At 52.8% G+C, this 14,264-nt stretch overlaps 1 protein-coding gene across 7 annotated transcripts in view; it reads right to left on the bottom strand.

The window, feature by feature from the left end:
* The window catches only part of MTSS2 (MTSS I-BAR domain containing 2), a 65,959-nt gene that overhangs the window by 26,268 nt on the left and 25,427 nt on the right, over positions 1–14,264 (bottom strand). For 4 of the 7 annotated variants that reach the window (XM_063313187.1, XM_063313191.1, XM_063313193.1 and 1 more), the window contains exons 3-7: positions 7,804–7,877; positions 5,879–5,963; positions 4,513–4,604; positions 4,185–4,259; positions 3,194–3,202 (exon numbers count right to left, since the gene is read on the bottom strand). In XM_063313187.1, coding sequence (XP_063169257.1) covers positions 3,194–3,202; positions 4,185–4,259; positions 4,513–4,604; positions 5,879–5,963; positions 7,804–7,877 — 335 coding nt within the window. The remainder of the gene's footprint in view (positions 1–3,193; positions 3,203–4,184; positions 4,260–4,512; positions 4,605–5,878; positions 5,964–7,803; positions 7,878–14,264) is intronic. The other 3 variants (XM_063313188.1, XM_063313190.1, XM_063313192.1) reach the window with 1 other exon arrangement.

The following is a 14,264-nucleotide window of genomic DNA, read 5'->3' as shown; positions in this document are numbered from 1 at the left end:
GAGGACAAAGACAGAATTACTCGGTTCCTAGTTTGAGACAGTCCTTTTCACAAAGGGGATGCAAATTCCTCAGACATTAGGAGGAGCGGGATGAAGAAGCAGGATTTAAATTGGAGATTAAGAGAATCATGGCTGGGAAATTAGTTTGTATCAGAAGAACCAGATTAAGAGAGCAGCTGAGGAGGCTATGTGCTTGTAACAGGGCCTGTAGGTAGTTGGGGATGTTGGCAGTTCAGTGGCCAGGACTCTGTTGTGGCCCCATGGCCATGGGACACTGACAGGAGCATGGCCAGCTGATAGGAATGGCAGGGGAAGAGGGAGAACAGGTTCTGGGTGCTCTTTGGGCTTCAGCGCTGGTGGCAGGGAGCTGCAACAGCAGCAGCAGCCACCGCAGGCAAGGATGGCCTCCCGCAGGGACAGAGCTGGGGGCTGGGCTAGATTGACATCCAGGGCTGGGGTCTCTTGTCAATGTGGAAGAGTTTAGGCAGATGGCTAGCTACCCTCAGGAGAATGGCTGTCCCAGTACAGTGGTGGCAGTGCTGATGAAACCAGGAGTGTCAGCATGTATCTAACATAATCGGGTCAGTGACGGCTTCTTTAGGAGGGGCATTCTACCACCTCTCACCTAAGGATGAATTTTTTGACCCAGCCCCTTATCATCTCCCAGGAGAGATGCGGATCTAACATACTGGACTCACAACCCTGAGGATGCTGTCTACTTCCTCAAGACTCACAGGCTCAAACTCCTCCCAGATAACAAGGCAAGATTCTTTCTCAGTCAATTTGGATGGACCTGCCAAGTGGTGGAGATGGTGACTTGAGAAGTTCTGGAGAAGGTGAACAGGCTGCAGCACCAAAGGGAAGCACCAGCTGGAAGAAGTGGTTTATCTAGACCCTTCTTAGTATGGCTTTAGGAAACAGGCTGGAAATAAGAATGAAATTTAACAGAAACTAGAAACAAGCTTAGGAAACAGGTACAGAATGGTGGATACCTGGTTGGGCAGTGGTACCTGTGAAAAGACCTTTCAATAGCAGTTGACTACAAACTGATTATGGAGTAGCAGCGTGACACAGTTTGCAGAATTACAGGAAGTTCTGGATCTCACACAAGGATTCAGAGAAACTGGAAACTAGAACGGGTTCAGAGAAGGGCAGCTAGGAAGATTGGGGACTAGAAACTAATTCCTCTGAAGAGAGACTGAAAGAGCTGAGCATGTTCAGACTTGCAAAAAGAAGACTAAGAGGCACGATATATTATACAGAAGGTCCAAAGTTGTTTTCCATCATTCCAGAGTGCAGGACGTAAAGTAATGGATTTAAGTTACAGGGAAGATAGACCCCAATTGCACATTAGCAAAAGCTTCCTACCAGTGGGCCTCAGAGGTCATGGGCGTTTCTTCGCTGAAAGGAAATGCTATTCCAAGGCCATTTATAGGGTACCCCCAGTGGGACAGGCTCTTGCATGTCCCAAATCCGAGCAGCATTTGGACTGTGCAGGAGCAATGGCCCAATAGCCAGGGCAAAAGATGAAGCAAAGGAGCTCTTTGGACTGCGCAGGCCAAAGGAACAGTGTAACAGCTGCAGCACCTGAAGTAGCCAGGAGGCACCTGGGATGGTCTTTTGTCACTGCCAAGTTCAGTGGCTGCCATGCAGCTGATGCAGCCCCAAACCTGTTATAGCACCTGAGAAGTACAAAGGTTTGAGCCAATCTGCTTTTGCGCAACTTCTCCTAAGTAGGGGCCAATGTACCCCTCCCAAAGAGAGCCAGCCTGGTGCAGTGGTGAAGGCACCAGGCTAGACACCAGCAGACTATGAGTTCTAGTCCCACCTTGGGCACAAAGCCAGCTGGGGGACCGTGGGCCAGTCCCTCTCCCTCAGCCCCGGGAAGAAGCGGGCAATGGCCAACCACTTCCAGAAAACCTTGCCAAGAAAACTGCAGGGACTCGCCCAGGTAGTCGCCAAGAGGCAAAAACTGACTCAAGCACCAAAAACCCAAACCAACCCAAACCTTCCCAATGACAAAGACAGAGGCAGGGCAGGAGTCCTGCCTCTTCAGGAATATTGGCATCCCAAGGGATTGACTCATTTCAGTCTGCAGCCTTCAACAGAGGAGCACCTTCCAAATCAGATGATGTCATGGATCCATTTAATTCTGCTCTGGTTAGACCCACTATTTGCAGCAAGCCCAGTTCTGGGCACCACACTTCAAGAAGATTTAGCAAAATTGAAAGAGATTCAGAGAATGGCAATGAGGACGTCCACCAACCCAAAGCCAGATTCTATGAAGAGACATTGAAGAGGAGGACACTGAAAGGAGAAGACTGAGTGGGGACAGAAGGACCCTCTTCAATGCCCTGAAGGGATGTCCCACAGGAAAAGTTCAAGGCCGGTTCTATCTCATATCAGAGGGCAGGGGACAGAGTAAGAAATTCAAGTAACAAGGAGGCAGATTCCAATTTAAAGCTCACCATGTAAACAGCCTTGAGTTGTGAAGAATTATGGCAATATAGAACAGTTCTAATCTGCACATGGAAAAATAAATACTGTAAATGTTTAAAAAATTCCCAACAATAAAGACAAGTTGGACAGCAGAACGAATGACCCAGAGAAGTGGTGGGCTCTTCTTCTCTGGCTAGAGATCCAACCATCAGGAAATCTGGATTTCTGTGCTCAGCAGCGTGTTGGGCTTGATGGCCCCTTTGACCTTTAGGGTTCTTTGATGCTGCATTTGGGCCAGTGAAGTGAGCGTGCATGCTAGATTTGCCAGCATGGCAGAAAACAAGGTTTAGAAGCAATTTCTGCAAGTCTTGGATTTGGGGACCTTGAAGCAAGCCCTCCCTTCTTGGCGTGGCCCTCTACAAGATAGGGAGAGCAGAGCTAACCTAACCTCAGTGGTGATTTCACCAGGCCTCCTGAGATGGTCCACATGGTGCTGCAGCATTTGTGGTAATCCCTGGTGCAAGTGGAAGGCAAGGGCTTTTCCTGGTGCCTCCGGCCATTGGTTCAGAAGGAGAGCAAAGTTGGAGCTGTGGCCAAGTCCCTGTGAACTTCAAGGGATCCTGCTATGATGGCACATCATTTGACGTTTTGTTTCATTTCAGGCCCAGCTGGATGGGATGGGGAAGGAGGTGGGTAACAAAGCAAAGGCCACAAAGGAGTGGGGGGTGCCTGGATGAAGCAACATTTGACTTACCAAGTAGCTCTATAGGAGGAATGTGGAAAGGAAAAAAAAGAGGAGAGAAAGAGAAGAATGCATGAAAGAAGGCAGGTACACAGACCCACCTCCTTGCCCAAACTGCTTTGCCCACAGCTGCCTTTCCCAGCCCTGACAAAGCAAGGCCCCCAACTTACTGCAGTCGGCCCCTCCCCCCTCAGTGATTAAGTTTTCAATCACATCAGGATGAAATGTCAGGTTTGTGCAGCCCTTTCTCTTTCCCAGGCAGGGGATTCCCCTGAGCAGAGGACCTTGCAGGGTGGCAGAGAGAGGGTGCCCCAGATATTGTGCCCACCCTCACCAGCCCAGCTGTGCTGAAGGCTGGGGAGGGAATGAGTTTTCTTCTGCCTTGCAACCACCTCCCTCTGTTGCAGCACTGGCTGACAGGCTGCAGAATGTCCCAGAACACCACGCTGATCTTCAAAAGGATCTCCCCCCCCACATCCCGTCCTCCTGCGAGACTGAGGCTGGCCACCAGATGCAGAGCCACTTCCAGAATCATCAGCTCCTTCCCACCCCGGTCCAGAGCAGGCCAACGGGCAGGGGCTCAGATACTCCTTCTTCCCCTTGGACTGTGCCCCTATGACCAGCTGGGTCTTGGTGCCCTCCAATCCTCAGCAACTTCCGGAGTGCGGGGGCCAGGAAGCACCAGGCCAGTGATACACTGGAAAGCAGGCAATGTGGTTACTGGGTATCATAGTCAGCCATCGTCTCTGACTCTTTAGGTGTGAGCTGCCACCTGGGCTTCCTAGCTTTCAAACTTGGAATGCAACAGCAGCTGAAATGTCTCAAGGATGTGAATTCAAATAACTTCTGCACTTTTCCTGTCCTGCAGGGAAGTTCAGTTCCACCAGCACTGCCCCATCCCAGCCTGGCAACTGCCCCTTCCCGTCACCTACTCTATGGAGAGGCCTAACGGTCCCCGAAGCGGCTCCCATTCGCTCCCTCGCTGCTTCCGCCGGACTCTTACCTTTGCGTGCTTTCTTCTGCAGTTTCAGCGTGTCAGAGGACTTCTTCTTTATCTCATGGCGGGCTCGCTTGTATTCTGGGGAGGCAGGAGAGAGGCGCTTGACACGCTGGCTCAGCCGCCTCGTCCCTCTGTGGCCCAACGGCTGCGCCCAGCCGCCGCAGGGGGTCTCGCAGGGGGTCTCACCGAGCCCAGCAGCAGAGGCAGGAAACGAGTCCTGAGGGCCTTCCAGCCGCCCCATCCCCCCCCACTGCGCCCTGCCAGCCTCCTTTCCTGCTCGGGCCTGGGGCAGAGTGAGCGGCCAGTGCCTGGCTCCGCGCAGCAGCTCTACCTTTCGCATGGTCCTTGTCAAGCTGGTTGGCGGTTTTCTTCCAGTCCTCGATCCTCTCCTGCAGAGGGCTGATCAGGCTCTCCATGAGGGCGCTGCCGCGCCGCGGAGGGACACAGCAGGAGAGAAAGGAAAGGGTCAGCCGAGGCCTCAGAGATGCGTCTTCCTCTGAGAGAGGCCAGGAGGGTCAAGAGGAGCAGCGGAGCAGCACTGCCTTCCTCTGAACCAGGCCAGAACGTGTGAAACCAGGAGGCCTCCAGCCTGTGCAAGTCACTTTTCGGGTTCTTCTGCTCTAAACCAAGTGGGCCTGGAAAATGGGTTTCCCCCTTGAATGACACCCAGGGCTGGGATGCTGCCTCGCCAAGCTACAGCCTTCCAGAACCGAGCTGAACTTCGACCCCCCCATCCCCTGCCAACGGACAGTGCTGCTGGGAGTCTCAGCCAATGCAGCTGGAAGACACGATGCTGGGGAAGGCTGGAGGGAAGCACAGAATGGATTACACGGAACACGTTGGAGGTTAGGCCTCCGGGGGGAGCCCTCTTGGAAACAGCGCAATTCACTTCTGGCCTGCCTTTGTAGCCCTTCTGCCTTCGGAGGCTGCCTTCGGCAGGGGCTGGGAGCCTTTTTGGTGCTTGCTTATAGTCATCGTTGCTTTTGTGAAATCCACCCTTTATTTACCCAGCCATCTGGCTGAGTGTTTTGTTTTTCAACAGAGATGCTTGCTTGGAAGCTGAAGCCAGTCCTGAGGAGCTGAAAATGTCCCTCAGGACCACGCACCCTGTAGAGCTGGCATTCTGCAGCGCCCTTTCCGCCTCCCCTTCACAGCATGACGCCCTTCTGGGCCCCGGCCTAAAGGGAAGGGCTCAGAATGGGCCAGGGAAGGCTCTCCTGAGCAGAGGGTCAGCAGGAAACCAATCCCCGGATTCCTGGTCTTAACTGCAGCAGAGACACCCACTGCCTGCTGACACGCCAGCTGTGCTTCTTGGCGGTCCAGCGGGTCTCCCCAACTCCACGGGTTGCAGGTTTTGCAGGCGCGAGCCGGTCTGCGTGTCAGAAAAATGCCCAGGAGCTCCATCAGCCGGGGAGGGGAGGGAGGGGGAGAGATCAAACAGTCCAGATCCACGTGGAGTGCGGGAAGGGGCCCCTACCCTGGGGAACAGGGTTCCCGGGCCACAGAGCAGAAGGAGCAAGACTCGCCCAAGTGAAGTCCACCTCGCCAGGGCAGCCCTGCCAAAGAAGGGTGCTGCCTGGATTCCGGCCCCTCCCTTGGACCGCCTTCAAGGTCCGCTGCTCCCCACCTTTCCAAGAGGGAAGTGCCTCTGACCTGCACGCAGAGCTGAGCGGCGCAAGAGAACCGGGCAGACTCACCTGGTGAACTGTCGCAGCTTGGTCTCGATGCTACGGTGACGCATGCACATCCGGGTCAGCGCTGAGCCGATGTCCCTTGTGGCTCCTGGGCGAGGAGAGGGGGCTCTGGGATTAACGGGCAAAGGCCGGGTGGGGGCCCTCTGCATCGTTCCTGCCCCACAGCAGCTCCAGTGGGGAAAAAAACTGAAGCCACAGAGGAGGCACCACAAAGCCATCATCGACTGGGTCGGCTACGCAGGGCAGACAGGCCCTGGCCATCCTGGGGAGGGCATGAAGTCCAAATGCCCCCACAAGAGGGGAGACTGGAAAGCTGCACATCCAGAGCACTGAGGCCGAGCATCAGTTAAAGAGCCGCAATGCTCCCTTGTAGCGGCACAACATAAGCTTTGAAACTAAGGCGCCACTGCCTCTCCTCTGAGGATTTTCCCCTCCCTGATCAGTTTCACTGCAAAATCTTACCAGGGGCCCATCTGGTCAATGCTATGAGACACCCGACCCTCCGTTTCTCCATGCCCAGGGAAAATCCCTGGCCTGAAGGCCCCTCCTTGTGGAAACAGCAGTGGGGCCACACTGCAAGGGCACAGGAGCCGGAAAGTACTGCCAGGGAAGACGGGGTGGCACTGAAAGCAAGAGCGCAGAGAGAAGCCCCACTTCCCTGGGGTTGGGCACCGGCTCGGACGTTCCTACCGGAAACCTCCCTGCCGGCTCTTGTGAGGCACTGCAAAGGCTCCCTCCATGAAAAAGGGGGCCAAAGAGTTGCCGCCACCTCCATCGCTGCGCTGCGCTGCCGCACGCATGCCACCCGCACACCTCCAGTTTTGTGTCATCCACAAAACTGATTCTGAGTGAGCAAACGGCCGCTTGAGAACGCCCTGGATCTTCAGCAGACCCCTGCCTTCTGCCTGCTGTCCAGCTGCAGTGAGCCTGCCCTGGGCCAGACGAACGCATGCGCAGCCTGTCCAAAGAATCCTGTGCACGCCTGGTTTACATATGCCAGATACCCATGGGTGCAACACATCTATGCATGGGGGGGGAGGGGGAGGGCAAGGGTCAGGGTTAGGCCAGTTTGGTCTTGTGGTTAAGGCAGTGGGCTGGAAAGCAGGAGGCGGCGAGTTCTGGCCCCGCTTGAGCCGTGGAAGCCGGCTGGGTGACCCTGGGCCAGTCACTCTCTTTCAGCCCAGCCCACCTCACAGGGTTGTTGTGGTGGGGAAAAGAGGAGGAGGAAGGAGTACTAGGTATGTTCGCCACCTTGAATTATTTATAAAAAAAAAATAAAGGTGGGATAGAAAATAAATAAATCAGTAAGTCCTGCAGCAGGGCCCTGACCAAGAACCAAGACGGCATCTATGCTCTTCTGAGATAGTTTTCACATCCAATTCCCTGTCCCACACCTATCTCAGGTACCGACTGAAATTCACCTGCAATCACACAATTTCCTGAACAGGCCGTCTGTTCTAGGGCTCCATAAAGGAAAAAATTGCTCTGAAATTTTCATTTTTCAGGGTGAAACTTCTCCAGGAACCACAAGGCCAAAGCAAAAATAAAAACGGGAATGTCTCATAAAAGTGATAAGCCTGCTCCTCACTAAAAAGGCTGTTCAACACACAGCAATCCAAAGCCTTGTTGGAGAGAAGCCATCCACACAATGGATGGACCAAACGTGGGCTGCATCGTCGCAAGATCCCAGCCAGGGGGCCTCGGGGCAAGAGCCCAAACTGAAGCCCCCTGCCCTCTCCTTGGAAGACCTTCTCCGGTGCCCTTCACTGAATTGTTCTGAAAGGAGGGGCGGCTCCCGGAACTGGTCCCAGCCGGGTTGGAGCAATGAAGTCCCCCCCTCCAAGCCCTGAAAGGGGCTTCCCAGAAGGGGGCACTCCTGGAGCTCCTCGGTGACCCACACAAGCCCACATGCTCATCTTCTGCCTTACCTCTTGCGTTGGTGGCCACGTCTGCCACTTTCTGGAAAGCCTCCAGGAAGGCCACTGCAGCTAAGATGGTGGTCCTAGGGAGAAGGGGAGGCTGAAGTCAGAGGGGGGGCCCTTTGCAGGAGGACGGGAGCAAGACAGAGAGCCCCCCTCGCCGGGGTGGGTGAGAGAGCGAGGCTGAGGGCCTGGCGGGGCGGGGGTGCCAGCGCCATCGCCTCGGCCAAAGGGGCTGAGGCCCTCTGAAGCTCAGGACAGGGGGAGAACCTTCGGGAGGGGCTCAGGCAGACGCTTCCCTAAATGTCTGATGCGTAAGGAGGAAAAGGAGGCTGGCAAGATCCTCTTATTATAACCAATCTCAATAGAGTAAGCGTTAGACCACCTGCCAAGGTGATTTCCTGGTCTGGTTTTCATTCCATTCGTTCCCCTCACAGACCCGGAGACCCACCCGACCGCCAAGCGGTGGACCCAAGATGCACTTGGCCGGAGTCTCCCTGGTAAAAAATAAAATGGGCCTGCTGGCTGAGAGAGAGTCATTACAGCAAAAGCAGGCGTGACTTCTGCACAGCACCAGCCAAGGCAGTGTACCGGTAAGAAAATCCACACTGGATGAGTGAGACAAGAATGTGCAACAAATGCAGATGTCTCTTGAGAGAGGCAGGCGGGCAACAAAAGATGTTTCCGCCACAGTCAAGTCTTCTTCTCGAGGCTCATCTTTTTCTTGGACGGTGTGGAGCCCTCACCAAAGTGGGAGGGGGGCAACCCTACGACATCCTGGCTACCGAGGCCTTTGTGGTCAAAGCCACCTACCTGCACCGAGCTGGGGCGCAAGGAGAAATAGCGAAACTGGCAAAGACCGAATTCCAATAGTTTGGAAGGGGCCTCCCACCGGGGCCTGCCTGGTTCACCTTGCCCTGGCTTGGAAAGGCCTTGCCTGCTGTTGTGTTGCTAATGAGCATTTGGAACAAGCTGCTTAATACTTTCTCCTTGACCTTCTGACTTACTTAGAGTGAAATGGCCAGGAGGAAGTGGCTTGATGATAGAACTGACAACACAGACCCCCTCACACACCCCATTTGCAGTTTCTGGAGAACTCACGTAAAGAGCTTTATATCCTGGAAGAGCTGGGTGTGCGTGACTGAGGCCAAGGCCAGGTCATTCATAAAAGAGGCTGCCCGTGCCCAGCTGTAGTATTCAGCGGCAGGTATAAGCCCCCACCTGCAACCCCATTGCGTCACCCCATTAAGTTTTCCCTTTTTTACTTCCTTCCTTCCAAACCACACATCCATCGGATAGTCTCAAGAGGTTCACTGTCTTCCTGTGAAGGGAACAGGGACGGGTATCATCTGCGTACCGATGACACCTTAGCCAGCTGAGCCCAGCATTTTTACATGCATATATAAAAAAAACGGAATTGTGAAACACCTCCTAAGCTCTCAGGTCCTTGGGCTTCCTTCCCAATCTTCAGTATGCGTTACCTGAAAGAGGTAATCATCAGTGGACTTGGAAGCTCTCCTGCATACATGCTCCTGGCAGGCAGCATACTTTACGGGCAGAGGCATCCATTTAGCATCCATTTGTTTCTGTTTTCTTCAGTGTGCAATTGCTCTAGTGCACGCACACACATGAGCAGACCATAGAGACAATCTTGGAGCAAGTGATCATCCCAAAGGATGCAGCTGCTTTAATGCTTTGATGAGAGGTACTTTGTTCACACTAACATACTTTACAAAGTAACTCTTTTGAAAGCTATACACAGTCTTGGTATAAAGGCTTGTATCTCTTCCTGTTCCTTTCTCAGGATCTAAAGGTAGCCAAATGCACATTGTTGAATTAGAGGGGAAATTTGTTTCAAGTTCCTCCTTAAAATTCTCTGCCAAACTGCACTCCGAACTCCTGTTAGCTCTTTGTTCACTTGCCCAGTTTTCTGTTTCCTGGAAACTGGCTACTTTATATTCCCCCTACAGTCTCTACAACAGCCTCTGCTTACTCTACTCACAATGGTCAATCAACAGCTCAACACACCCCTGGTAATCAACAACTAGTCAAGAGATTACCCTTTCACCCTTCACAATTAGACCCATAACATATTAAGTCCCACACAATGTACAGATTTTCTGGTAAATTTCTTCTCTTCCTTGCCTCTTCCTCCTGCAGAACTTGACAGCCTTGTAGCATTCCATAAGACAATAACTTTGGACTAAAATGATAATCTGCCAAAAATACATACTAGTAACACCTCCCAGGTAAGATCTGAACCACTTCAAAGAAAATGAAAAATATGCAGAAGTTAATTTTCAGGACGTTATCCTGCTTGAAAGTTGCTTTGTAGTAATTTAGCTACAGGTCAGGCCAAAACCCAGATTGAAAAGGTTTTAAATAACCAGTTTCAACCGAGAAACTTCCTACATATACTGGCCTTCCTCTGCACACTTTCCCCCTTAAGCCATAATGTTATTTGCATATTGATAGATCAGGGTTTGTTGACTGATTCCACCTTTCCTGAAGAAACTCTAGGCAACTGATAGTAGGCCCTCCTCCAATGTTTGCCCACCACAACCTAGTGAGGAAGGTTAGGCTAAGAGACAGTGACTCAGGTAGACCCAAGGTCGACCAAAGACCTTCCATGCAGAGGATGAGCTGAACCTGGGACTCCTTGGTTCTAGTCCAAGGATTCAGATCAGTCATAGTGGCAGGTTAATCATGACTTTCTACATGGTGTGAACCCCACCAATTGTAGATTATGTAAAAAACTCTAAATAGATGATTTAGCACTGGTTATTGATGTCATGAGTACTGATGGCGAGCTGGAAGGGGCCTCTATCCAGGGGGGGAAACGCATGCGTAGTACTGAGGAATTAAGCAGCCATTCAAAGAGACAGATCTGACCCGCCTTAACTTTTGGGGTTTATCTGTCTGGGTTTTTCCCATGCTTCTTCAGTTTGTTAGGATTCTGTTTAACGTAGCAGTAATAAACACTAGAGACCTACTCCCCGTCTCAGCATGATTTCTGACTGTTAGGACAATTGATAATGGTTGTATGAACACAACTTCTCCCACTCGGACACACCTGCTCATAATGTTCCCCGACACACTTAACCAGGTAAACTGAAGTCCTAGGGTATACATTTAAAATGGTATTAAATTGTTAGGGGGAGGGTTGTGAATTGTGGGTAAGCATCTTGTGCAAACCTAGTCTGTTTGGTTGCTTGAGGACTCACTGCACTTTGCGAACTAGAACTTGGGTGAACTCAGCAATTAAGTGAGCTGCATGAAGATCATTTTGTCTTTCCCCTTCCGTCCTCATTACACTTTCTCTGGCTCTTGAGCTGCAGCCAGTCTGCCAGGATAGCTAAGCTGTTCTCCCAGTGGGTTGTTTTACCTTTAACAATCATTGACGGAGCTTGTTTCCCATCCCTCCTTTGCAGAGCCATGGTCCATAATGGTTCGAAAGCACCATGGAGAACACCCTGCCAGTGCAGCAGTAACTGCTGCAACCTCCCTGGCTTCTGTTTAAATACTTGCAGCAAAGGAAAGTCCCTCTGCTCCCACAGAGTTTGTTCCACTGTCGAACACCTCTGACCCCTAGGAAATTCTTCCTGTCCAACCAAAGTCTACCTTCTTGTAATTTAAGGCTTGTTCCCTGTCCTCTCTTCTGAAAAATTCTGCCCCATTTTCTAGCTTGAAGAAGTGAAGAGAAGGCCGCCGTGTCCTCAGAAGCTTTTCCTACAGGCCCTGTGATTGTGAATGCTTCAGCCTGCGAATGCCCTTCCTAAAACGAGCTTCACAGAACTGGGCACGACGTTCCAGGTGCAGCCTGACCAACACAGAGGAGAGGGATGATGACATCTCTTGCTCTTGCCACTATCCTTCTACTGATGTAAGTTAGGATTGGGTTTGGTTTTTTTTGCAGCTGCATTATTCTGTTGGCTCATGTTCTGCTTTTGAGCCACCAAGAGAGGCAGATCCTTTTCTATGTCCTGCTCCCAAGCCTTTACTTATGCCATGGATTTTTCCTACCATCTTTTTAGCACCCATACATTTGTCAAGGGTGTTTCCTTACCCAAGTGGAAGGAATAAGTACTGGAACAATATTTAGTATGGAACAAATCATGCAAATGATTTTTAGAAGCCAGGCGATGAATCATTTATACTAAATGGAATGATAAAAATGTTTCAAACCAAGAAATGTAATTTATGATATAATAGAAAAGGGGCCTTGTTTCTCCTTGGGTCACATGAAATGTGGCAAGGTGTCTGCAGGGATCCTTTGGGCATCTAAAGGAAGCCAATTTGGACTGGGGAAGTGAACCTTCAGGTAGTTTGGCTGGACCCACATGGAACACTAAAGGAATAATTTGATCTGCTTGATTTTGCCTCAGCCAGTTTAGTGAATTCAAACACTGTGATTTATAAGCGATTGTGTTTGGTTGAGACTGCCCCAATTGGCCAAGCGATGTGAGAGAAGGCTGTATCCATTGTGGGAAGAATGAGATCCTGGGACCAGGTGGCCTGGAGGGTCCTTCAGCTGAGACCGTGTGGCCCGGGAGTGACACCATAAGAGATCCTAACCAGTTGTCTCGGCTCAGCTTCCAGTGCAAAGATTTGAAATGAGACCCGAATGGAAACCCGGAGTTGGCAGGCCAGGCTGACCGGCGGACTGGAGGGCATCCCTGGGAGATCCTGATGGCCCTCCAAGACCCAGCCAGGGCACTGCTCATTTCCCATGCCCAACTGGCCCTGAGCAGCAGCCCTTGAAGGACTGGGCAGCCTCCTCTTCTGGGGGATCTGATGGGCTCGATGCTTCCTCTGCCACCTAATCCCTGAGGTAGCGCCAAGCAGAAGTGCAGTTGTGCAGAAGAGCAGAGGAAATGCAGGCCTCTCCCAAGGCTGGCGGGAGCACAGGGGAGCACACGGGGAGCGCGGAGCCCGGTGGCCAAGGATGGGGAAGCAAACACAGGGGCCTTTCACGCTGAGGGGCGGGGGAGCAGCAACCAACCCGCTGGGCTGCTAAGAGGGCGGCCAAGCAAGGCACATCCGGCCACCGCAAGGTGGGGGTGCTGGGCCTGAAAGGGGCCTTTATAGTAGAGATGGGCACAGGGAGAGCCCAGGACTGGCAGGCGTACAAGGGAGCCCTCGCCCCTCCCAGCTGCGGGGATGCTCTGGAGCAAGGGGCGAGCAGGTGGGGTAGGCTCCCTGCAGGAAGGGAGGGCGGGGAGGTGCCGGCCTGCAGTGCTTCAGCTCCAGATCTGTTTACAGACGAGAAAGGATCTTGTGAAGGATTCAGAGATGGGGTGGGGGGACACGCTGCTACAGCCATCTTAGTGTCCTCAGGGCCAGTCCAACTGCATCATCCACAGGACCCTGACTCCCCCGGAGAGGCCAGCCCATGCCAGCGGCAGGCCAGCCCCAGAGTGGGGCCCCCTTCACTTGTACGGACCGAGCCTGTCTCTTTACAGAGAAAACCACTCCTGGAAAAGGGCACAGTAAAAGCACAGCATGGAGCAAAGTCCTGGTATCAAGCTAGGAAGAGAAAAATGCCCCACGCGCAATGGCGACCATCCCCTTGCCAAGGCCCTCTGCCTCCCAGACTTCTGCCAGGCCCACAGAGTGGAAACCAGTGGCTCCTCCTGCCCACCCTTCCAACACATGAAGGGAGAGGCGACCCATGAGGAAGCAGCTGGTCCCCCCCGGTGGCGGGCTCTGGGGGGGTGCAGGGACAGGTCATGGGAGACCCAGCTCCAGGGAGGGCTCAAGCAGAGGGATGGGGGAGCACTGTGGTGGGGAAGAGAGGAAATTCTCTCCACACCTCCTTGTGTTCCTGAAGGCAAGGAAGGACGTACGCCTCAGAGAACGAATCTACAGACACAGAGGCACATAATACCCATTTCCTCCTTCCTCGTGTCTAATTTAGTCCCTGGGGGGAACCCCTTCTTTGCAAGCTGCACCGAGCCAAGCCGAGCTGAAAAGCAGGGTCCTAATACCATCGGTGCCACCTCTCTCGGTGCTGCCTTGCACCTCCTGCATTGGGCCTTCCTTAGTACCAAACCCAGACACTGACCCTCACGTGCAAAAGCGGTGCTTCGTTTGTCTGTGCAGCAAGAACTGGGGGTGGATGCAGCTCCCCCCCGTGGGCACTAGGCAGTAACAGCTGGAAAGGAAGCCCTGCCCAAGACCCTCGACTTCTCTGCCCAATCGATGCCCGCTGCCTCGCTCCTGCCACTTGTGGAGGAGAGCGGGGAGACATTTCTCCAGGCCTCACTTGCACCGCCCGGTTTGTCCAGCTGGCGGCCCACTTGGGCGGGAGAAAGGTGCAGTGGTCGGACCGGCCAGAAAGCACTGCTGCTCTTCAGAAGCAGAGTCGGTGGTTTACTTAACACACTGAGAGCGCCCCTCTTCTACCCAAGGAATCTGGCAGGCAAGCAGAAGTAAAACAGAACCAAACTGTACAAACCCAATTCAAGAGA

The sequence above is a fragment of the Candoia aspera genome, chromosome 11, assembly GCF_035149785.1.
Source record: "Candoia aspera isolate rCanAsp1 chromosome 11, rCanAsp1.hap2, whole genome shotgun sequence".
Lineage (NCBI taxonomy): Eukaryota > Metazoa > Chordata > Lepidosauria > Squamata > Boidae > Candoia > Candoia aspera.
The sequence above is the reverse complement of the archived record's forward strand: the minus strand, read 5'-3'. Positions and strand labels throughout refer to the sequence as shown.